At 52.5% G+C, this 22,540-nt stretch overlaps 1 protein-coding gene and 1 long non-coding RNA gene across 2 annotated transcripts; one reads left to right on the top strand and one right to left on the bottom strand.

Annotated features, from left to right (window-relative positions):
• The first annotated feature begins 2,820 nt into the window (after window positions 1-2,820).
• On the top strand, window positions 2,821-14,397 carry LOC101405743 (phosphatidylinositol 4-kinase alpha-like). The gene is given in 13 exon segments (XM_087423809.1): window positions 2,821-2,976; window positions 4,770-4,896; window positions 5,867-5,937; window positions 7,445-7,517; window positions 7,604-7,674; window positions 8,797-8,906; window positions 9,372-9,476; window positions 9,574-9,699; window positions 10,119-10,239; window positions 10,731-10,890; window positions 11,684-11,773; window positions 12,310-12,393; window positions 13,720-14,397. Coding segments are annotated over 13 exon segments (1,311 nt in total). The 5' UTR covers window positions 2,821-2,855; the 3' UTR covers window positions 13,772-14,397.
• A 4,349-nt stretch (window positions 14,398-18,746) lies between these two features.
• Window positions 18,747-21,127, bottom strand: LOC147912399 (uncharacterized). Its single transcript, XR_015549852.1, has 3 exons — window positions 20,805-21,127; window positions 19,757-19,863; window positions 18,747-19,260 (listed from the first exon to the last, which is right to left on the bottom strand). It is a non-coding gene; the product is annotated as an uncharacterized LOC147912399 (long non-coding RNA).
• Between the last annotated feature and the right edge of the window lie 1,413 nt (window positions 21,128-22,540).

The following is a 22,540-nucleotide window of genomic DNA, read 5'->3' as shown; positions in this document are numbered from 1 at the left end:
AAGTACCTATTCTGAATGTACCATCTGTTTCCTGCCAGGAACCTAACTGTACAGACATGAACCACTTGTTCAGTTGTAGACACATCATCCTTACAAATACAGAGAGGAAACCAAATGAAACTTGAGGTGTCCCCTCCACCCTAAATTCTAATGCACAATCCCAAGAACTTGAAGTCCTGTTTTCTACTATACAAGCACCAAACTCAGAGTCATCAGGGCATCAAAGATCGACATGACGCAGCAGTCCCCCCATATCACCCCAGAAGGAGGCATTCAGTTCCAGAAAGAACTTCTCCAGTGACAAGGAACTCCCTCCTCCAGAGGAAAATTCCTCAACACTCTGGGAAGTGCTCTGGAATCCACCCAACCACGCCATTTTCAAATCCATCTTATCGTTTTGCCTTCCTTAAGTCCAGACACCCTGCATTTCATGGACTGTCTCCCAGGAGGCCTGATGTGGCATTCGACTCCTCAGCCCCAGTGTGGTCAGAGTCAGCTCTATGACCTGGGGAAGCCCCCCAACTTCTTCATTTACAGAATGGGGGCTGGGGAGCTAAGTGGTCTGCAAGGCCACTTCCATCTGATTATCTAACCAATGACATAATCAAAGCAGTCAGGAAAATCATTCCTAGCTTTCAACAGAAAGCCGTAATTACAAATTCATCGCCAACCTCACCTGGATCATTAAAATCTACATTTCTTTAGTCAGCTCTATCTCCTCTCTGAAAAAATTATTTGAAACTTCCTGTGATCTTTCCAAACTCCAGACCAACTTCTCTCTCGATATTCTTGGAAGATCACCTTGTTTCCTTCCTACCCAGAAGATTCACCTTCCTGCCCCAAATGTGCAAACAGACCCTTCTGCTCTCCCCTTCCTTTACTCTACAATGAAGCCGTGTTCTCCTGTGAATGAGCCCTTGCTCCTACTGATCCCCTACCCAGCAAGGTCCTCAGAGGAATCAGGGTGGAGTTCCCAGGCCGCCAGGGGTCCACAGACCTCTGCAGGGCACAGGGAGACAGAAGCATTTCACACTAGGACTAGGAGGTTACGAGTCCTTCCACTGTGTTGACATTCGCCCTGATGGTGCACAATCAAAGGTGGACACAACGGCTGGCGCCTGAGCCGGAATCACGGCAGTGGCACCAGACTGTACCAGTGGTCACTGGGTTCCTCACACTTACGCGCTCAGAGCAAAAAGAAGAAAAAGTAAAGCCAGATTCACTTAAGGTGTCCCTGATGCAGCAGAGACGCTGATTAACTGTACTAAATCTCTCCCTGGAGAACGGCCACAAAACGGAAAGTAGGGACGCGGCACCTGTGCACAGGCCGAAACGCAGCGGCTCGGGAAGAGCCCGGGGCATTTGTTTGAGTCGCCAGCTGAACTAGCTGCTTTTCCACGGAACGCTGTTTTCACTCGCAAGGACTGACAACCCGGCTGCTCAGACTTCGGGGTCTGTTATTTACGGTAACGTGCTCCTTGCAAGTCAGTCTTTGTAAAGCGGCTCATCTTAATCTCTAACGTGAGCAGCCCCGGCAGACACGACCCCACGAACACGGGCTCTGGGTCCTCGAGAACCTGCAGTCGCGAGGGAGGTCCGAGACCGCCCCAGCCTTCGGGACCCCAACACCGTCTGCGCTCCCGGGCCCGAGTCCAGGCCGAGCAACGACCGCCGCCACCCGGCTCCTGGCGACCACGATGTCCGGGGCCGCCGCACCCGCACCCCTTCACCGGACGCTCCCACGCCGGGTCCCCACCGCCCGGGTCCGCACCCCAGAGGACGAGCCCGTTCCGGGCCCCGGCCTCGCGGCGCCCCGCCGCCGGCGCTCGCTTCGCCCCACAGGCCGGGCTGCCCGCGCTTTCCCCGCGGCCCCGGGCCTGCCCCGCCGCCTCACGTGGCGGCCGTCCGCCCGCCTCCGCCTGGGCGTCGCGGGCGACAGTGCCGGGGCCTCACCATGCTGAGCTCCCCGCCGCCGCCGCAGCTCCTCGCCCTCAACCGCTCCTCGCCCTCAACCGCCGCCGCCGAGCGCGCTCCCCAGAGGAGCCCGCCGCTGCCCCGCGGCCATTGGGCCGGAGCGCCTGGGGGCGGGCCGACGCCGGGAATCCTACTTTCCATTGGCTCTTGCTCGAGGCGCCGAGTGTGGTGGTTCCTGAGTGGATGCGGGTTTGGCGGGAAGGTTGGGGGTAGCGGAAGGCGGAGGGAGGGCCCGGCGATGCCGGGCATCCTTGGGCCCTAGGTTGAGGCGACCACAGTGCCCTCTGCGTGGGGCACAGGACCTTACAGTGCACGTAAGCCCCTGGACCTTGTGCTGCTGTCCTATCGCCTGGCGCCCCAGGCCCGCTCGCCTCCCCGCTCCTTATTCAGGTCCTTGCAAACATGCCTGCCCGTCATCTACCCAATGTCTGCACCCTCTTTCTTGTGTGCCCCATTCCTGATGCAGAAAAGCCTTTCCCATCCAGCGCCCAGGAGCCGAGCAAGATTTGATTACTTCTTTAATGAGGAGTGGGATTCCGGGGACAAGGGAGGCGGAGGGTACACCACAGCCCTCCCACCCCAAAGATCTGGGTTGGGGCACAGTGTCCCTTTTGGAGGACTTTGGAACCATCACCTGATTCCTCCACTCCGTAAAGATGGAATGAACGTTCTTTAGGATCCAATGTGTATATACTTCTGGGACAAGCAGGGGAGGAGGAAGCCAGGTGTACCTCAGCTCAGCGCGCCAGAACCAGCACCCTGTTCTGGAGACTCCTTAGTCTGCAAGTGCTGGGAGTCAGCTTCTGCTCTGGGTTAGGAAGTGTCTCTTTCAGTGGAGAGGGGCTCCAAGCCTGGGCTGACGGTGACCTTGTCTCCTACAGATGGGCTACGTGCGGGAGTATATTCTATGGGCGGCGTCCAAATCCCAGCTTCTGATGCATCAGTTTATCTGGAACATGAAAACTAACACCTACCTAGATGAAGAGGGGCACCAGAAAGACCGTGAGTACTCTGTCGTCTTCCCTCAGGTCTCACACCATCTTTCACACCTTGGGGGCTGCCCAGAGCCTTCCTCGGCCTCCAGGGCCCTCCATGACCCTTGCTGCCTCTACTTCCCATCCTTTGGCGGGAATGCCTCACCTTTAACACCCAGTGGGAGCAGGACCCCCCTTCACAAAGCCTTTGCTCACCCACCCTCCAGACGCCCTGCCTGCCCCGTGACCCTGCAGCTGGCCCCTTCCTGCTGCTCTCCGAGCATGAGTGAGACCCTCCTGCTCCGGCTGAGCTGCTTCTCCCGAGCAGTCACCCCATGCTTGACCCCGCGGCCCCATGTAGGGGTGAGGCGGCTGCCCAAGGCAGACTTCTCAGACTCTCATCTCAGGACCCTTCTCATCTTTAACTGTTGAGACCCTCGAGGAGCTTTGGTTTATGTGGGCTTTAACTGTCAATGTTAACCAACATTCGAAATGAAAACTGGGACATTTAAAAAATATAAACTATTACATGTAAACATAAGACGTATTTTTTTGTGAAAAATAACTTAAAAAAAACCCTCAAAAATGAGCGAGAAAAGTGACGTTGCTTTACAGTTTTGCAAATCTTTCTAATGTCTGTAGAAGACATTATTTTGTCTTTAATAACGTCATAAAGTCTTTAATGTAGTAAAAGACAGCTGGATTCTCATTCTACTTCCACATTTAATCTGTTGGAATATGTTGTTTGGATGAAGTAAACTCGGGAAATTCAGCCTTGCACAGACGTGTAGTGTAGTTGGAAAAGGGAGGGGCATTTTAGTAGTCTTTCAGGTCACTGTGGATGTTCTCTGTTGACACTGCACCAAACTCAACAAGTGGTAGTTTCTGAAAGGTTAATTGCAATGTGGAATCTGAAACCAGGTCCGTGAACTTCTGCTCTGTGCATTAAAGCCCACTGACCTACCCTGCACTCATCCCCATGCAGGACTTTGTAACGTCCAGCAGTGGTCATTTACAAAATGTAGATGGGTGAGCTGTGCCGATCTCCCAAATGTCGACACGTTTCATTATACGGTGTTTAAAAATCACTTGGGTTAATGCTCCACCAGTCTCATATAACAGAAACATTCGTAAGTGTTGGGAAACCGTCAAACTCACAGTAGCCGATGCAAGTTTTCCAAAATTTTGTGGTTGTTTCCCTTAAACGGCAGATCCATTTTGTTCGTTTTCAAGAAAATATCCATCATATACCTAAGTCTGAATAACATATTTTGTCTGCAAGTCTTTCTTTCAAATAAAAACAATATTCCCTGAAAATAGCAGTTAGTTCAGCCTGCAAGTCAAATGAATGCAAGGTGCCCTCCTCGAGCCACGACGTGCTCCAGGGGTGGCGGCAGAGGCGCCTCATGCGCTTCCCGTTTCGTCACACAGAATATTAAAAGGGCGTATTTCGGGTAGAGTTTAATAAATTAGTCATTGTTTATCGCTTCACCAAGGACAGTTTTAAGTGACCCTGGCTTTTGTTCTCACCGTGAGAGCAGAGCCGTGAGGACCCAGTGACCACTAGCGCCCTGGGCCCCCCCACTTCTGCACAGGCTCGCAAGCGTCAACACTGTAAGGAGGGCCAACAGCCTCTTGCTGTGGTTTTGACTGTGGGGTCCGCTGAGAAGGTCCCAGGGACCCCTGGTGTCTGCAGACCACACTCAGGACAGCTGGTCTAGGTGCCTGCCGGGGACACCTGGGATGCACCTCCGCAGACATGGGTGGGGTTTCCTGGAGGGCCTTTCTGTGGTGCAGGCTCACTGTCGGTTTCTTTGTCAGCTGACATCGGCGACCTCCTGGAGCAGTTAGTGGAGGAGATCACAGGCTCCCTGTCGGGCCCAGCCAAGGACTTCTACCAGCGGGAATTTGATTTCTTTAACAAGATCACCAACGTGCAGGCCATCAAGTAAGCGGCATCTCCTTCCAGTCTTGGCTCCTGGGAATTGCCTGGGGAGCTTTAAAGGTCCCAGCGCCCAGGGCTTCCCGCTGCTGGTTCTATTGAAAGCCAGGGTTGGGAATCTCTGCTCTGGTGATTCAAGTCTCTTGAAAGTATAGCAAAATGCGCAGCCCTACGAACTTCAGAAAACATCTTAGTTTCGTTCCGGATATTGTCCCGCAGTTTGAGGCAACTCTGCTCTCTCCAAGTTCTGAAGGATCCTAGCAGTATTAGGAAAACCAGACCCCTTGGCAGCTCCCATCATCATTGCACTGATTCACCTCTTGGGCCCTCCATTCACATGGGCCTGACGCCATCCTTGGACGTCTGCAGCACTGCCCGTTTGGTGGGACAGGGCCCTGCAGTCATCGACGCTGGCTGAGTACCTGGGGGGGCTCCAGCAGGGGGAGCACTGGGTGCTCCCAGGGGCCTCCTTTTCCAGTGCTCAGTCTTCTCTCACCTTGGTCACCCCATGGCTCAGCCTGTGTCTCCTGAGGCCCTTTCCCAGGCCAGGTACTAGGTGTAGCAGTGATGCAGCAGCTTCTAGCCCACAAAGATAGAGGGGTGGGGAGGTGGCATTTCCTGGGCATCTGTCACATGGCAGGTGCAGGATTCCACTTTACCCCTCCCCTCCTCATCCTGGGGGAGCAGGAAGTCTGAGGGGCCTGTTCCAGGTCATGCTGCAGTTAGATAGCAGACCAGCATTTGAGCACAGTTGTCTGACCCCACAGCCAACTCTGTCCCCATCTCTGACAGCAACCTACACACACATGGCAGGGATCACTGTGTGTGGTCTCCTAGAGGAACCTTCAGGAGTAGCTAGAACTAGAAAGAGAGGAATGGAGAGGGCAATCAGACGGGAGGGGGCCCTGGGCTGTCCCCAAGTCCTAGTGGCCAGTTCCTGCAGGAGACAGCCGAGTGTTTCTGTCCTGTTTCTCAGGCCCTACCCGAAAGCCGACGAGAGAAAGAAGGCTTGTCTGTCGCCTCTGTCTGAAGTGAAAGTACAGCCTGGTGAGCAGGGGGCCTCAGGAGGCTAACGAGAAGGGCTTCTTCCTGCAGGCAGGGAGTGGGGGCCACTGCCGCTCTGGGTGGTGCAGGGCAGGCGTGGAGACCAGCATCGTGGTTGGCCGCTCGTGCACTTGGGCCCTGGGGTGCCCCGTGTCCCTCTCCAGGGACAGGAATCTGTCCCTGGTGAGCTGAGAGCCACGTCTCAGCGAGCACCTTTTGTCTTCCTTGCTGCCTATTTTTCTAAAGGCTGAGACACTCAGCAGCAGCTGTTATTCTGGAAGGTTCCTGAACTCCAGTGTAACAGGAACAACACAGACAGTGGGCGTGGGGTGGGATGGGGGTGTCACAGGTGTGCTGGGACCTATGGGACAAGGCTGTCCGCCCCTGAGGTGGGAAGCTGCTCCGTGGTGCCTGCCAGCTGTTGCCGTGTGGGAATTTGAGCCCAGTGTGGTCAGATCTGTGCTTTTTCAAGTCAAGGCGGAAATCCAGACTTCACTGCACAGCTCGCCATTTTTAACCGTTGGTGCTGACTCGTTTTTCAAAACCCTGGGGGTCCTGTGCAGAAGTTCACACCAGCTGCCCTCGACCGGGGCTGCCAGTGCGGGGCCTCAGTTTAGACGTTTCCTTGACTCGTGTTGAGCTCCCTGCCCAGCGCACACAATGACTCAGTTTCCCCGAGAAGGCCTGGCGTCCACTCTGGGACTCATCAGCGAGACCCTGCTGCCCGGTCTTGTTGCGGATCTTGTCCTGAGGCACTGGGGAGCCAGGGCTCCAGGGCAGAGGAGTAGAGCTTGCGTCTCTGAGAGAGGCTGGAGCTGGCGGGTGAAGGAGGGGCAGGGGACGGGAGGAAACCATGTGGGCCTTCTGCCTTGCCCCTCCTTTTCCTGGTAGGAAAGTCCGTCTGCACCCCACAGCGAGGCCTCACTTTGCTTCCCAGGAGACCCAGCCCTTCCTGTTTCAGGGCCCCTTCTCGAAGGGAGCTCTCCCACCTCCCGGGGGCTCAGAGAGCACACTGCCCCAGGGAATACCAGTTCCTTGATCAGGAATGGGCTTTCTCTTGTGTGCTGAGAGAGGGGAGCTCCAGTCAGTGGGGTGACTCCAAGAACTGTTTCGGGTGAGCAGAGCAGGGCAGGAAGCTCTTGCGTGTGTCCTGTGAGCACAGGCAGCCCCACAGCTGGTGCTGGGTGGCCAGTGCAGCCCAGGAGCAGCGGCAGGGTCTGTAAAGCTGAGGACTCGGTGCATCCTCTCGGAGAAGTGTCCCCCGGGAGCTGGTGGCACCCTCATTAGGTATCGGGAAGGGTCCAGGGAAAGATCACAGAATCAGGGAGGATGCACCCTCAATGGCCACGGAATGTGAAGTCGTCTGTGCCGCGGATGAGGACCTAGAGGCCGCCGAGCGCCGCCCGGTCTGCAGGGTGGACTCTGCAAGGAGAATCTGTGCTGAGGACCGGTTGTGTCCTCGCGTCGTCACACTTGGGCTCCCTGTGACCTCCCCTCTGTCCCTGCACAGGCTGCTACCTGCCCAGCAACCCCGAGGCCATCGTGCTGGACATCGACTACAGGTCCAGGACACCCATGCAGAGGTGCGAGGCCGCCCTCCTCCAGCAGCTCCCTTTCTCCGCACTGTTTGCTGTATCACTTGTGCCACGTTCTTGTTGTTGTTTTTCAGTGCTGCAAAAGCTCCATATCTGGCTAAATTCAAGGTGAAACGATGTGGAGTTAGTGAACTTAAAAAAGAAGGTCAGTGAAGAACATCTGATGTCGTGTGGGATTTCAGTGTTTCCCCTTGTTAGGCCCAGTTTCTTTTGGTTTAGTTTATCATCCTCCCCGTGAAAGATGATGGCCGTCCATCTGCTCTCAGTGTGACCCCTCGTTTGGGGACGGGACAGAGCTCATGTGCAGTGACAGAGACCCTGGAGGTCAGACCCCAAGGCAGCCAGAGGGTCCAGGAGGGACCTTCTTGAGACGGAGTGGCCGGGGACTTGGGGGGTATACTAGTCTGCTCAGGCTGCGTGCAAATGGCCACAGTCTGGGGCTTCAACAACAGAAGTTGCTTCTCTCTCGGTTCTGGAGGCCAGAAGTGCGATATCAGGGTGTCGGCAGGCCCTGCTCTTTCTGAAGGGCTCTAGGGGAGAATCTGTTCCGTGTATTTCTCCTAGCTTCTGGTGGTTGCCGGCAGTCCCTGGCGTCCCCTGGCTTATATAGCTGCATCACTGCAACCTGTGCCTCCGTCCTCACGTGGCCTTCTCCCTGCGGGCCCCTGTCCAAATGTCCTTCCTCTGATAAGGGCACCAGTCCTTGGATCAGGGCCCACCCTAGTCCAGTGTGGCCTCATTAACTTGATTACATGTGCAAAGACCCTATTTCCAAAGAAAGTCACATTCTGCGGTTTTGGGTGGGCATGAATTTTGGGATGACACTAGTCAATCCAGTACAGGGGGTGTGGCCCCCGGCCAGTGTGGGGACATGCCTTCCATGGCCTTACCCACACTCTGGCCCCCGAGTCCTCCCAGGCAGCCCAGGGTGCAGAGAGACACACTCCCCTGCCCCTCAGCTCACAGGGCCCATCGCTGATCCCAGGCACACCTGGGTCCTCACTTCCAATGATAACGGGGCCTCTGTCTTCAGTTCCATTTAAGCCTAACCATTCTTAGGAAGAGACCCCTGGCCCTGTGCTTCCACCCGCTGACCCCAGGCATCTGCTGGGCCTTGGCCTCCTGGGGGCTCTGCAGAGATGATCTCCAAGAGTCCTAGGGTTCCTTCTAGGCATGTGAGTAGGGCTCACCCACGGCACCCTCAGGGGGCCTCTCACTGCCCTTGGGCTAATAGGCAGTCTCTCCGTCCCCCGTGCCCCACACGCAGGTCTGCGGTGCTGCTCGGACTCCGGGGATGAGCATGGCACGCAGGAGGCCGATGGCCAGACGGTCTCCTGGCAGGCGGCCATCTTCAAAGTGGGAGACGACTGCTGACAGGTAGCGGGGCCAGGCCGGGGTCAGGCTAACGGCGGCGGGCCTGCTCTCCGAGGCTCTAGGTGTGCTTCGTGGTCGAACCTCACACACAGAAACACGAATCTTTGCTTACAGCTTTTGGTTCAGATGCCACAGAGTAAATCAGGGCTTTCTGCCAGACCCAGAGGCCTCTGCAGCGGCTCCCCACCCCGCTGGACACCCTTTGGCTGCCTCCAGGAAACTGCCCTGGGGGCCGGGTGCCCCTTACTCACACCCCCACCAGGCAGCATGGCCTTGTGTTCAACCCAGCAGCTGGTGGTCCCAGGAGCCCGAACCCAGCCTGGTGGGCTGTGAGGTCAGGCATTCCAGACTCCTGCTCAGCTGGGGCCTCCCTCCCTTCCTCCCTCCTCACTGGGCGGGGCCGCCGGGGATCTTGTGAGCCGGAGAGCAGGAGGCCAGCTGACCACTCCACGGCTCCTTGGTTCCCAGGACATGCTGGCCCTCCAGATCATCGACCTCTTTAAAAACATCTTCCAGCTGGTCGGCCTGGACCTCTTTGTTTTCCCCTACCGGGTGGTGGCCACCGCCCCCGGGGTAAGTTCTCTGTGCAGGAGCCCAGGCGGCTGCCCCTCCATGCCTCAGGCGGAGCGCAGTCTGCCGCAGGCCTCGCCACTCGGCCCTTCCTCCCTAGTGCGGGGTGATCGAGTGCATCCCCGACTGCACCTCCCGGGACCAGCTGGGCCGCCAGACGGACTTCGGCATGTACGACTACTTCACACGCCAGTACGGGGACGAGTCCACCCTGGCCTTCCAGCAGGTGACCAGCAGGGCGGCCCCCAGACCCCGGGGTTGTGCGCGCTCCATCCCGCCCCCCAGCACCGCCTGCCAGCCAGCACCCTGCTTCCCCCTTCCCCTGCTTTCTGAGTCCTTGTACATTTGGGGGTAAAACCAGAGCACCCCATAACCTTCCTTGGGATTCAAAGGAGCCTCTAGGTGGACTCCCCAAAACTAATTCATGGGTGTGGGAGGAAGGGGCTGCTCCCCCTGCACCCCCAGACACGGCCACTTGTCACTCCCACTACCAAGGTCTGCCTTGCTGATTTGGGGTCCCAGGCACAGAGCCGGGAGAGCACCCGCAGGCCCCGGGGTCCCCGGCACCGAGCTGGGAGAGCGCCCGCAGGCCCCGGAGGCGCAGTCCTCAGGGGCCGTCGTGAGCGCCCGGCTCTCTCCACACAGGCGCGCTACAACTTTATCCGAAGCATGGCAGCCTACAGCCTCCTGCTGTTCCTGCTGCAGATCAAGGACAGGCACAACAGCAACATCATGCTGGACAACAAGGGCCACATCATCCACATCGGTCAGCCAGGCCCAGCGCCGCCCTCGTCCTCTCCCTTTCCCCTGGAGCCTGGGGCAGGGTAGCGATCCCCACCCCACAGCAGAGCAGGCGTGCTGAAGCCACCCAGCCGGGAAGGGTCGGGGTCAGGGTCAGGGTCAGGGCTCGAGTCCAGCTTTGAGGCCCGAGCTGTTGGCTGCCAGGCGGTCTTGCCACAGAGGGCCCTGGGGGTGAGGGGAGCAGCCAGGGCTGCAGAGCACGGGGAGCTCTGGGGTGGAAACGAGCCAAGTGGAACCGGCTCATCCAACTCAGCGCTGGCCTCGTCTCTGCTCTGGCCTGGCTCCCACCTCCACTTCCTCTTCTGCCTGCTGCTCCCCTGCACCCCTAAGAAGATATAGCCTGTGGCTGGTTCCTGGGGTGTGGGGAGCTAGTGGCTCTGAGCCCTGGCTGCAGCACGCCCACCTTTCTGCCCTGGAGTCTGATCCCGTCACAAATAGCTTCTTAGGGTTTTGCAGACTTTGGCTTCATGTTTGAAAGCTCCCCGGGAGGCAACCTTGGCTGGGAACCAGACATCAAACTGATTGATGAGATGGTGATGATCATGGCAGGCAAGATGGAGGCCACACCCTTCAAGTGGTTCATGGAGATGTGTGTCCATGGCTACCTGGCCGTACGGTGAGCCCTGGGGAGGGGGCAGGTAGGGGCACCAGGACAGTGGGGAGAAGGGTGGGCAGCCCCTCAAAGGTCCCGTGGGGCCTTCTCAGGCCTCTCTGTGGATGGAGGGACTGAGGTTCAGATAGAGCAAGGGAGGTGCTGGAGGCCACCTGGTGGGCCAGGTGTGCCTGGGCCCTGCCTTCCTGTCACCTCTCTCTGCCCACCTGTGCCAGCGACTTCTTGCTCTGGGCTTTAGAGTCCAGCCACACTCTGAGGTCTCCTGGGGTTGGCTTCACTTGCCAGTGCCCAGGGCTCCCCCTTCAGAGCATTCCATTCAGCCTTTCAGCCAAGCCTGAGCACCTGCCACGCCCCCGGGCTGCACGCTGGACAATCACTGTCCTGGTTTCAGAGTGTCATGTGGCCAAAGCCACACGGCAGTGTGTGGTGACACCTGGACCCTACCCCAGAGTCTCTCGGAGCCTGCATTGTGAGTGCTTGGTGCAAGCAAAGGAGGTTCAGGGTGTCTTTGAGCTGTGCGCCTGCACTTCCTCAGCCATGCACAGAAACCAGGGCTGGAGGCCTCGGGTGGGGGACCGAGGCAGGACCGCTCTACCCAGTCACAGCTGTGTGAGCAGCCTGGGCACTGCAGGGCTGCCCTGGGGAGACGTGACAGGCAGCAGGGAGGTGGGGGGAGCCAGCGCGTGAGCACACAGTGTGTGCAAGCTGTGGGGCAGCAGCTGGGCTGCAGGACTGCAGGGAGGGTCACCCCGCTCAAGCTGGCCTCTGTCCACCTCCCTTCCCTGCCTCTCCCCAGGCCCTACATGGATGCAGTCATCTCTCTGGTCACCCTCATGTTAGACACAGGCCTGCCCTGCTTCTGAAGCCAGAAAATCAAGCTCTTGAAGTAGGTCCTGGGCAGACACACAGGCTGTTTGAGGGGCAGTTGTCCCCGAGATGGCAGCCTCTTGATGCTGGTGACTGATCGGTATCAAGGCTGAGTGCGCTCCTTGGAACCCAGAGCAGATGGGGTTCCTGCGGCAACGCTGTCACCAGACCATGTTTGTAAGATGCCCCGTCTTCTGCTGGCCACGGCCAAGGACATCACCAGGAGCCCCTTCATTTCTCAAGGATACAGTGCCAGCAGCCCTGCCTCTGGGCCCTGAGCCCCGGGGGCCACAGTGGCTTAGCCTCTAGGCTAGTCCTGCCCCATCCGTGAAGCCACTCCACCCAGGAGGTGCTGGGGAAGGGGACAGAGCCCTCCAGGCCGGCTGGGAACACTGTCCCAATAGGCCAAGCCTGGCCCTCACAACAATGTCCCCAGGAAAGAACACTCCTAGGGCCTGACCCTCAGTGGAACAGATTCCCACAAACGCTCAGTGCGGTCTACAGGCAGGACTACATCCCGAGGGGAGAGCAGCCTGACGCGGCGCTCTCCCCCAGGCACAGGTTCAGCCCCAACATGACTGAGCGAGAGGCTGCAAACTTCATCATGAAGGTCATTCAGAACTGCTTCCTCAGCAACAGGCGAGTCACCCCCTCCTGCCCTCCCCTCCTGCATCACCGCCACGCCCCACTGTTCTCCGGGCACCTGCGCAGGGCCACGGCTGGGCCAGGTGACGAGGATGCTGCTGTCCCAGGAGACTCTGGGTCCCGCGCACCCTGAAGGGAGCTCTTGCGGAGTGACAGGGTGCTGAGTTAGAGGGGCCAGAGACATGCTAAGGGGAATACCCGGCAGAGGCCTGAAGGCTGGAAACTGTGCCCACCTGGGGCTGAGCCTGTGAGGCCTAGCCTGTGAGGCTGAGGGAGCCGCCAGTGCCCAGGGCCTCCAGGGAGGTGTGCATGGCTCAGCAGGGCTGGGTAAGGAGCAGCCTTCTCAGGCTGCTGCCTGGGCAGTGACAGGAGGGGCAGGGTGGGGACAGGCCCGTCGGCCATTGCTGTTGTGGGTGGTGGAGCCATGAGGAGAGGTGGGTTCCGATTCTGAAGTTAGAGTCCCTGATGGGCTCCCAGGGGTGTGGCAGTCAGAGATGGCGTTGAGGTTTCTGGGCTGAACACCTGGATGGACATGATTGCAGCAGGAGGGTGAGGGGAGCCACCCATGTAGGAGCTGAGGCCCCTGGGAGGTGCAGAGACCGCCAGAGCCTGAAAGGAAGACCGAGAACTGAGCCCGGGGGCCCTAATGAGAGCAGTTAAAGGCCGGGCACGTGCGGGCTGGGCCGTGCCGGCACAGGAGTGCCCCAGAGGAACAGGAGGGAGCTCAGGGCAGGCGAGCAGAACAGAACATCTCTGAGTCAGCGGGATGGGCCGGGAAGGCAGGAGGGGAAGGTCTCTTCTGATTGTTTTGTTGGTGAAATAAGACAGGCGTGTGCTGAGAGGTGTGATGGGGGAGGAGTGCACAGACCCATTCCAGAGGCTGAGCATGGTCCCACTCATTTGGGGGCCAATGCCAGGCCGAGGGGCTAGAGTGGCGCCTGGCATAGAGGCAGCTCCTATAACACTCTCCCGGGTCGTGCCTGGGCCCCAGGACCGAGGGCAGCCATTTGGCTGAGGAGGGGCCATCCACTTGAGCCCACATTTGGGGCCCACTGAGCGTGAGGTGGCCTCAGGAAGCTGAGCAGGAGATGGGGGCATGATGGAGCTCCAGGATCGTGGCCACGAGCCCCGGGGGGAAGGAGCGGCGACCTGCCAGGAGGCCAAAGGGTCTGTGATTGCATTTGCACCCTCAGGGAGGGGAGTAGGGCCGACGCCTAAGTACAGCTCTCTGGGTGCAGCAGTCATGGAGGCCTCAGAGGGGTGAGGGGCCCCAGACCGGCACCGGCTCCTCACAGACCTCCTTTGCTCTCTGCCTTTCAGGAGCCGGACCTACGACATGATCCAGTACTATCAGAATGACATCCCCTACTGAGGACAGAGGCGGAGCACCAGCTGTCACGGGCACCCCCAAAGCCGTCCTGCAATCATGGAGCTGTGCCAGCACTTCCCCACCCCGACCGGCCACTGTGTGTGGTCACAAGGGATGGACTGCCCGTGGCCCTGTCATTTCATCCAGTGGAGTTATTTTTATAGGACAAATAGGACAAAAGAAGTGCGCCCCTGCAGAGCCTGGCAATCCGCTCCTTCCTTAGGCCCACGTGTGGCCTGTGAGGCTGAAATGACAATCACCTGATGACACTGTCTCTGCACGGATGTGAATACTGTTTGCACTGGACACATTCCCTGTCTTATTTCATAGGTACATGAAGTATTTTCTTGTGTATTAAAAAAAACCCAGAAAAATTATGTTCAACTTAAGATTTAACCAACGTGAACAAAATAAAAACCCCCAAAAGTGCTGTGTTGAAAGTTGAACATCAGGTTTAGTGTGGAGTCCTCAGTGCACATTCAGCTGAGTGGTGATTCCTGGCTGTGCTGGGAAGGGAGGAGGGCAGCGTTCCCTCGCCAGAGTCCAGGGACAAGATGGAGTAAGGGCCGGCCAGCTGGGCAGCCTGCACTCAGAGGCCCTCCAGGGACCCTCCCAGCTAGAACTGGCCATCCCTGTCGGGGGGGTTGCGGGGGGGGGCGGTCTGACAGCACATGTGCCGAGGGGGTCAGGCCCAGGCACCCTGGTTACGAGCGTCACAAATATGACTCACCACCACGCAGATGAAGATAACATTGTATTCTCCCCAACTGCGCTCTCCTGCTCCAAAGCTGTCTCCGCTCGGGGCTCCTGTGCAGGCCACCTGGCCGTCTCGTGCACGTCTCTCCTCGGCGCAGGCATTGCTCAGTGTCCTGCTTCTGCTCCAGTCTTTTCCTGTTTCCCTCTTGTTCATTTTCTTTTTTTTTTTTTTTAAGATTTTATTTATTCAGTTTTTTCCCCCCAAAGCCCCAGTAGATAGTTGTACGTCATAGGTTCACATCCTTCTAGTTGCTGTACGTGGGACTCGGCCTCGCGTTGGACGGAGAAGCGGTGCCTCGGGGCGCTCCCGGGATCCGAACCCGGGCCGCCAGCATCAGAGCGCACGCACTTAACCGCTAAGCCACGGGGCCGGCCCTCTTGTTCATTTTCAAATGCTCTGCTTCGGGACTCCAAAATTTTTGTGCAGCTAGCACCCAGCAGCCATCTATTCCCACCCACTACGACCCTCTAATTATTTTAAGCAGATAGGAAGTAAAGACTTGAAACCAAAAAAAAAGACAACATAGAACATCCAGAAATAAGTCACTGAAATTAAAAATGCAAAAGACTGGTTAAACAGCAGATAAGATATAGGTGAAGAGAAAACCAATCAATGAAAGATAGAACAATGAAATTACCAAAAATGAAGTATAAAGAAAAGGAAAGTTGAATGAGAAGCTCCAATCAACTTCTACTGGGATTCCAGAGTTGATGACAAACACAAATACTCAGCTTCAGGAAGCGCAGTTCAGTCCTGAGCAGTATAAATAAAAATATAAATAAGAAGCCAAGGGCCGGCCCCGTGGCTTAGCAGTTAAGTGCGCGTGCTCTGCTGCAGTGGCCCGGGGTTCGCCGGTTCAGATCCCGGGGGCACACCGACGCACCGCTTGTGAAGCCATGCTGTGGCGGCATCCCATATAAAGTGAAGGAAGATGGGCATGGATGTTAGCCCAGGGCCAGTCTTCTTCATCAAAAACAAAAAAAAAAAAGAGAGGCTTGGCAGATGTTAGCACAGGGCTGATCTTCCTCACACACACACACACACACACACACACACACACACACACACACAACGGCAGGGATTATAAACATGGGTAAAAAAGTGAGACCCAATCATATGCTGACAAGAGATGCACTTAAAGTCATAGACCTGGGCCGGCTCCGTGGCTTAGCGGTTAAGTGCGCGCGCTCTGATGCTGGCGGCCCGGGTTCGGATCCCGGGCGCGCCCCGGGGCACCGCTTCTCCGTCCAGCGCGGGGCTGAGTCCCACGTACAGCAACTAGAAGGATGTGAACCTATGACATGCAACTGTCTGCTGGGGCTTTGGGGGGAAAAAAGTGAATAAATAAAATCTTTAAAGTCATAGACCTGAGGTGACAGTAAATAGAGGAAGAAAGATTTACCACCTATAATCATGTGCATGAATGTTTATGAAGCAAAACTTGACAGAATTCAAGGGAGTGTCTTGACATGAGTTCAGCCATGTTTGGCCATTCCATTAACCTACAGCCACCAGTGCACAAAGAAATATAAAGCTGCTTTCTGTGTGGTGGGAACTGGCCTTTTTCCCAGTAACTGGGCTTTCTCCCACACAGATAGTTGCAATTTGTAAAAATTTCAAGGCCCTTCGGGCGTCATAGCCTGGGACAGACTGGCCATCTGTGCCAGGATGGGACGATAACCAGAGTAAACAATGCACGTACACAACTGCCGGGCTGGGACGATAGCCAGGAGGCTCAGTGCACGTATGCCACTGATAACCATTTGTGCATGGGAACACTAAATGCTTGCTCTGTAAACTCTGTAACTGCTTATATAAACTGCTGGAAACCGAGGCCTGGTGAGAGTCTCACCTGTGGACGGGACATCCAGCCCAGAACCTCTGATGATCAATTCCCGCCCAGCCGTGTCAATCGAAGGGACTCTCCCTGGCAGTGGGGCATGGATGTTGTGAGTAACCGATCTGAAGTGTTCTCTTTTCGGTCAACCTGGTGTTTCTCTTTCCAGTTGATTTGTGTCATTTCCCTTCAGTCGATGTGGATGTTTTCCCTTTCCAGTCGAGCTGGTGTTTTTCCCTCTTATTATTTGACCTATTCCCATCTGTTTGCAGACTATTGCCTTTACTCTCCTCTATATAATAAAATATACCTTCAGTCCATTTGTTTGGAGTGGAAAGTTTCTTTTACATCTCTGGTCGAATCCCCCGAACCTCTCATAACAGGGAGAAATAAACAATTCCACAATCAGAGTTGGAGATTTTATTTTATTTTATTTTATTATTATTATTTTTTTAAGATTTATTTATTTTATTTTTTCACCCCAAACCCCCAGTAGATAGTTGTATGTCATAGCTGCACATCCTTCTAGTTGCTGTATGTGGGACTCAGCCTCAGGATGGACGGAGAAGTGGTGCCTCGATGCGCACCCGGGATCCGAACCCGGGCCACCAGCATTGCAGCGCGCGCACTTAACCACCAAGCCACAGGGCCGGCCAGAGTTGGAGATTTTAATATCTCTCTCTCCACAATTAACAGAACTGGCAAGAAAGTCAGTGAACACAAGAGACCTGAACAACCATATTGCCCACCTTGACCTGATGGGCATTTATAAAACTTACTCCAGGGCCGGCCCCGTGGCTTAGTGGTTAAGTGCATGCGCTCCACTACTGGCGGCCCAGGTTTGGATCCTGGGCGCGCACCGACGCACCGCTTGTCCGGCCATGCTGAGGCGGCGTCCCACATACAGCAACTAGAAGGATGTGCAACTATGATGTACAACTATCTACTGGGGCTTTGGGTAGAAAAAGGGGGAAAAAAAAGGAGGATTGGCAATAGATGTTAGCTCAGGGCTGATCTTCCTCAGCCAAAAAAAAGAGGATTGGCAGACAAAATTGTCCCATTTGCAACAACATGGATGGGCCTGGAGGGTATTATGTTAAGTGAAATAAGCCAGAAAGAGAAAGACAAACACTGTATCATCTCACTCATATGTGGAATATAAACCAACACATGGACAGAGAAAACTACTGTGGTTACCAGGGGCAATGGGAGTAGGGGGTGGGCACAAGGGGTGAAGGGAGACAGGTATATGGTGATGGACAAACAAATATGTACAACCCAAAATTTCACAATGTTATAAACTATTAAAACACCAATAAAAATACATATATAAAAAAAGAGGATTGGCATGGATGTTAGCTCAGGGCTGATCATCCTCAAACACACACAAAAAAACTTACTCCATCCACAGCAACAACGCACCCTCTGTCTCTGTTCACCATCCCAGGCTCTATGTTGGGCCACAAAACAAGTCTCAGAATCACACAGGGTATGTTCTCTGACCACACGGAATTAAGTTAGGAATCAATACGATATCTGAAAGAACCCTAACTATTTAGAAATAAAAAGAGTGGAATGAAAATACTAGACAAAAACACACAAGATCCGAGGGAATGTCTGAGTTAAAATGCTTTAAAGTAGTGTTCGGGGAGGATGGTAAAGATGATCCAAGTTCAGGCCAGCCCCGTGGCTTAGTGGTTAAGTGCTCACGCTCTGCTGCTGGCGGCCTGGGTTTGGATCCCGGGCGCGCACTGACGCACCGCGACTCCGGCCATGCTGAGGCCGCGTCCCACATACAGCAACTAGAAGGATGGGCAGATATGACATACAACTATCTACTGGGGCTTTGGGGGAAAAATAAATAAATAAAATTATAAAAAAAAAAAAGATGATCCAAGTTCAAGTAGAAATGATACCAGAGGGCCGGCCCCGTGGCTTAGCGGTTAAGTGTGCATGCTCCGCTACTAGCAGCCTGGGTTCGGATTCCGGGCGCGCACTGACGCACCACTTCTCCAGCCATGCTGAGGCCATGTCCCACATACAGCAACTAGAAGGATGTGCAACTATGACATACAACTATCTACTGGGGCTTTGGGGGGAAAAAAAAAGGAGGTGGATTGGCAATAGATGTTAGCTCAGAGCCGGTCTTCCTCAGCAAAAAAAAAAAAAAGAGGAGGATTAGCACAGATGTTAGCTCAGGGCTGATCTCCCCCACAAAAAAAAAAAAAAGAAAAAGAAAGGATAGCAGAATATAGGATGTAACTTCCAGAAAGATCAAACAGAAGATAAGGAAGGGGGAGAGCAGAGAAAAGCAGGATAAACATTACAAAATGGTAGAAAACATTCAGACATAGTAGAAATGATTTCAAACCAAAATACTTGGAAAGGAAGCTTGTCAAATTGGCTTTAAAAAGCAAGTCAATCAAATGTACGTACCAGATTCCAGCAAGAGGGCAAATTATATATCTTGAAAAACTAGAAATGCTATTTAGAGTACTGGGGAGAAAATCTAAATCCGTGAGCTCACAAGAAAATAAGGAATCTTTAGAGACTAAAAACAAAATGAAATAAAAAGTCTTAAGAACAATTAAGTTCCTGTTTTGATGACAAGGTAGACAAAAGACAAACTCAAGAGCCTGATGCCTTTGAGGAGGTGGTTAGGGAGCACAGTCTGCACGCAGGATAGGGGACTAGAAATGCAGCTATACCCCAGAGACCAGGAACTTCCTCAGGGTAGCTGTAAAAACCCATCGTGCTTAAAGGTGAAATACTGAAAGCTGTGCCTCCTGGATAAAGAGCGAGGAACACACGTGTCTGCTGTCACCACTTCTATTCAGCATTCAGTAACGGAGGCCCCAGCCAGACCAGTGAGGCAATAAAAAGAAACAGTCTAAGAATCTGGAAAGGAGAAATAAAACTCAGAAATGGCATTTTTGTACATAAAAGTCCAAAATAATATACAAATATAATCTATGGTCAAGGTTACAATGTATATACAGGTCAATATACAAAAAAGTCAATTGTGTGTGTGTGTGTGTGTGTACATATGTCTCACAAAAAAATGAAATTAAAACAATACCATTTACAATTACATCCCCAAACATCAAATACTAAGAAATACAGCTAATGAAAGATTTATAAGAAATATTAAAAACTACAAATGTTGAGAGAAAGAAGATTTAAGCAAATACAGTAACATTCATGAATTCGAAGGCTCAACAATACACAGATGTTTGTTCTCAAATTGATCTGTAGTTTCACTGAAAATGCCACTCAAAATCTTAGAAAGTTTTGTAGTGGAAATTGGCAAGTCTAAAATTTATACAGGAATGCAAACGTCAAAACACAGCTATTTCGATCTTGAAGACCAACGACCCTAGATATCAAGACTTACCCTTAAGCTACAGTAGTTAAGACAATGCGGCTCACTGGTGCCAGGAAAGACGAATAAACAACGGCAGAGATGAAGACCAGGAACATACCCCCACACATACAGACACCCTGCAGGACAGTAGAAGAAAGATGGTCTTTTCAATAATGGTGTTGCGTCAACCGGATATCGGTACAGGAAGAAAAATTTAATCTTGACTGCCTACCTCACACCAGACCTAAAAATCTGTTCCAGGTGGATTGTAGAGCTCTATGTTAAAGGTAAACTTTAAAGGCTTTTAGAAGAGAATAGTATGCCTTGATGACCTCAGGACACACAAAGATTTCTTAAACAGAACCAAAAAAGCACTAAGCCTAAACGGAAAAAATTTAACTTGGACTATATGAAAAGGCATGCCACAGACCTGGGAAGGTATTTGCAATGTACGTATACTTGTGCAAAAGACTTATATCCAGAGTACATAAAGATCTACTAAAAATCAGTAAGACACAACTAAATAGAAAAATGGACAAAAGACCTGAGCAGGCATTTCACAAAAGACATCATCCAAATAGCCAATAAACATAATAAAAGGTGTTCAACTTCATTAGTCATCAGGGAAATGCAAACCAAAACCACAATGTGATGCCTACTCACCGACCTGCATGTCCCAAATGTAAAAAGATAGACAATATCAAGTATTGGGAGCATGTGGAGCAACGGGAACTCGCAGAAGCTGCTGGAGGAGGTATAAATTGGTACAAGCACTTTGGAAAACTGGTGTCCACTACAGCTGAGCATCTCGATGACCCAGTAATTCCATTCCTGGATATGTACCCAACAGAAGTACGAACATCTGGGCACCAAAAGACACGAACAGTAATGTTCTGAGGTGCGCCATTCGTAACAACAAAAACTATAAATGACCAAAATGTCCTTCGACAAGAGATAAATAATTGTGGTTATTCCTGCAGTAGAATACAAAGCAGTAATGGAAATCAATGAACAACTCCAACATGGACTGCTTTTAAAGATATCTAGCAAAACAAGCCAGACACAAAAAGATACATACTGTATGATTCCATTCTGTTTCTTAGTCTACAGAGGTGTTCCCTTTGCGAAAATTCATCGAGCTGATGAAAATTCATTGAGCTGATCACACTGATGACTCAGGCACTTTTCTGTGTTAAACAAAAAAATTATTAAGGTGTCATTTTTTCATCATAAAGCCTAGATGGGTCTAAACATTTAAGGAAGAAATAATGCCAAATGTTACACACTCTTTCAGAAAATAGAGAACACTTCCCAATTCATTTTTTATGAGGGTGGCATAGCCCTGATATTAAAACAAGACAAGGACATTCCAAAAAAATAAAATTATAGAGCAATATCCCTCTTATGAATATAAATACAAAAATGTTTACAAAACATTAGCAAATTCAACATGATGTATAAAAAGACCCATCATGACCGAGTGGGTGTTATCCCAGTAATGCAAGGTTGGCTAACATTCAAGAAGCAACCAGTGTAATTCACATTAACAGACGAAAGAAGGAAAAACATAGGATCGTTTCAACAGGTCCAGAAGAAGCACTGGAGGAACGTCAACACCCATCATAAAAATACTCAGCAGCTAGAAATAGGAGGAAACTTCCTCAATATGATAAAGATCATCTAAGAAAAACTCACAGTCAACATCTTAATGATGAAATACTAAAGGCAACCTCCCTGAGATCGGGGGAAAGGAAAGATTGCCCATTGTCGCCACTTCTACTCAGCATTGTACTGGGGGTGCTGGTCAGTGCAGTGAGGCCAGCGGTAGACAGACCGGAAAGGAAGAAGAGAAATGGTCCGGCTTCACAGACAATAAAATTATTTATAAAATCCTGAGGAAGCTACAGAAAAGTTCAAAGAACAAATAAGGGAGTTCAGCAATATCGCAGGATACAAGGTCAATATACAAAAGTCTATTGTTTCTATATGCTAGCAATGAACAGTTGGAAAAGAAAACTAAAAAAAAAACTATACCGTTTATAATAGCATCCAAAAACATAAAATACCTAAGGATAAATGTAAAGATGTGCAAGACCTACAGTAAAAAATACAAAACATGGCTGAGAGAAATAAAAAATGGAGAGAGACATCGTGTTCGAGCACTGGAAGACTTAATTCCCTGCAAATTGATCTCTAAATTCAGTGTAATCCCAATCGAAATCCCAGACTTTTTTATGCAAACAGACAAGCCGAATCTAAAATTTATACGGAAATGCAAAAGATCGTCACATCGTAAACCCTAATAAGTCTCAGACCAGAGGTTGAAATGGGAACGAAGAAACCATGCAAGTGTTGGAGGAAGACATGGATGAACTTCCTTAGTAACATGGAAGTGGGCAAAACTTTCCTACCAAAATCCAGAATCAAGAAAAGAAAGTAAATTGTTACCAAAACAAGGTATGGATGGCAAAAGAACACTATGAACAAAAGTGAAAGATAAGCTGGGAAAATTCAACAGCTCTCAGTTAAAATGCCTGCTATGAGAGAGCTCTGAAAAAAGGAGGGAGGAAAACACCCTACAATTGTATATTTTTAAGATGAGCAAGTGATATGAATAGTTTGCAGAAAAAGAAAGGCAACTGGCCTTTAAATATAAAAATTATGGTCACCTTGATCATAAGAGAAATGAAAATTAAAACTACATGGAAGTGCCATTTCTCACCCATCAGACTGACAGAAATCCCAGGGTGACACTATGCACAGTGGGCGAGGCTGTGGGGAAAGGGACCCTCCTATGCAGTGATGGTGGGAATG

The sequence above is a fragment of the Ceratotherium simum genome, chromosome 35, assembly GCF_057802395.1.
Source record: "Ceratotherium simum simum isolate JZ-2026a chromosome 35, ASM5780239v1, whole genome shotgun sequence".
Lineage (NCBI taxonomy): Eukaryota > Metazoa > Chordata > Mammalia > Perissodactyla > Rhinocerotidae > Ceratotherium > Ceratotherium simum.
Note: the sequence above shows the minus strand (reverse complement) of the source record. Positions and strands in the feature narration are given on the sequence as shown.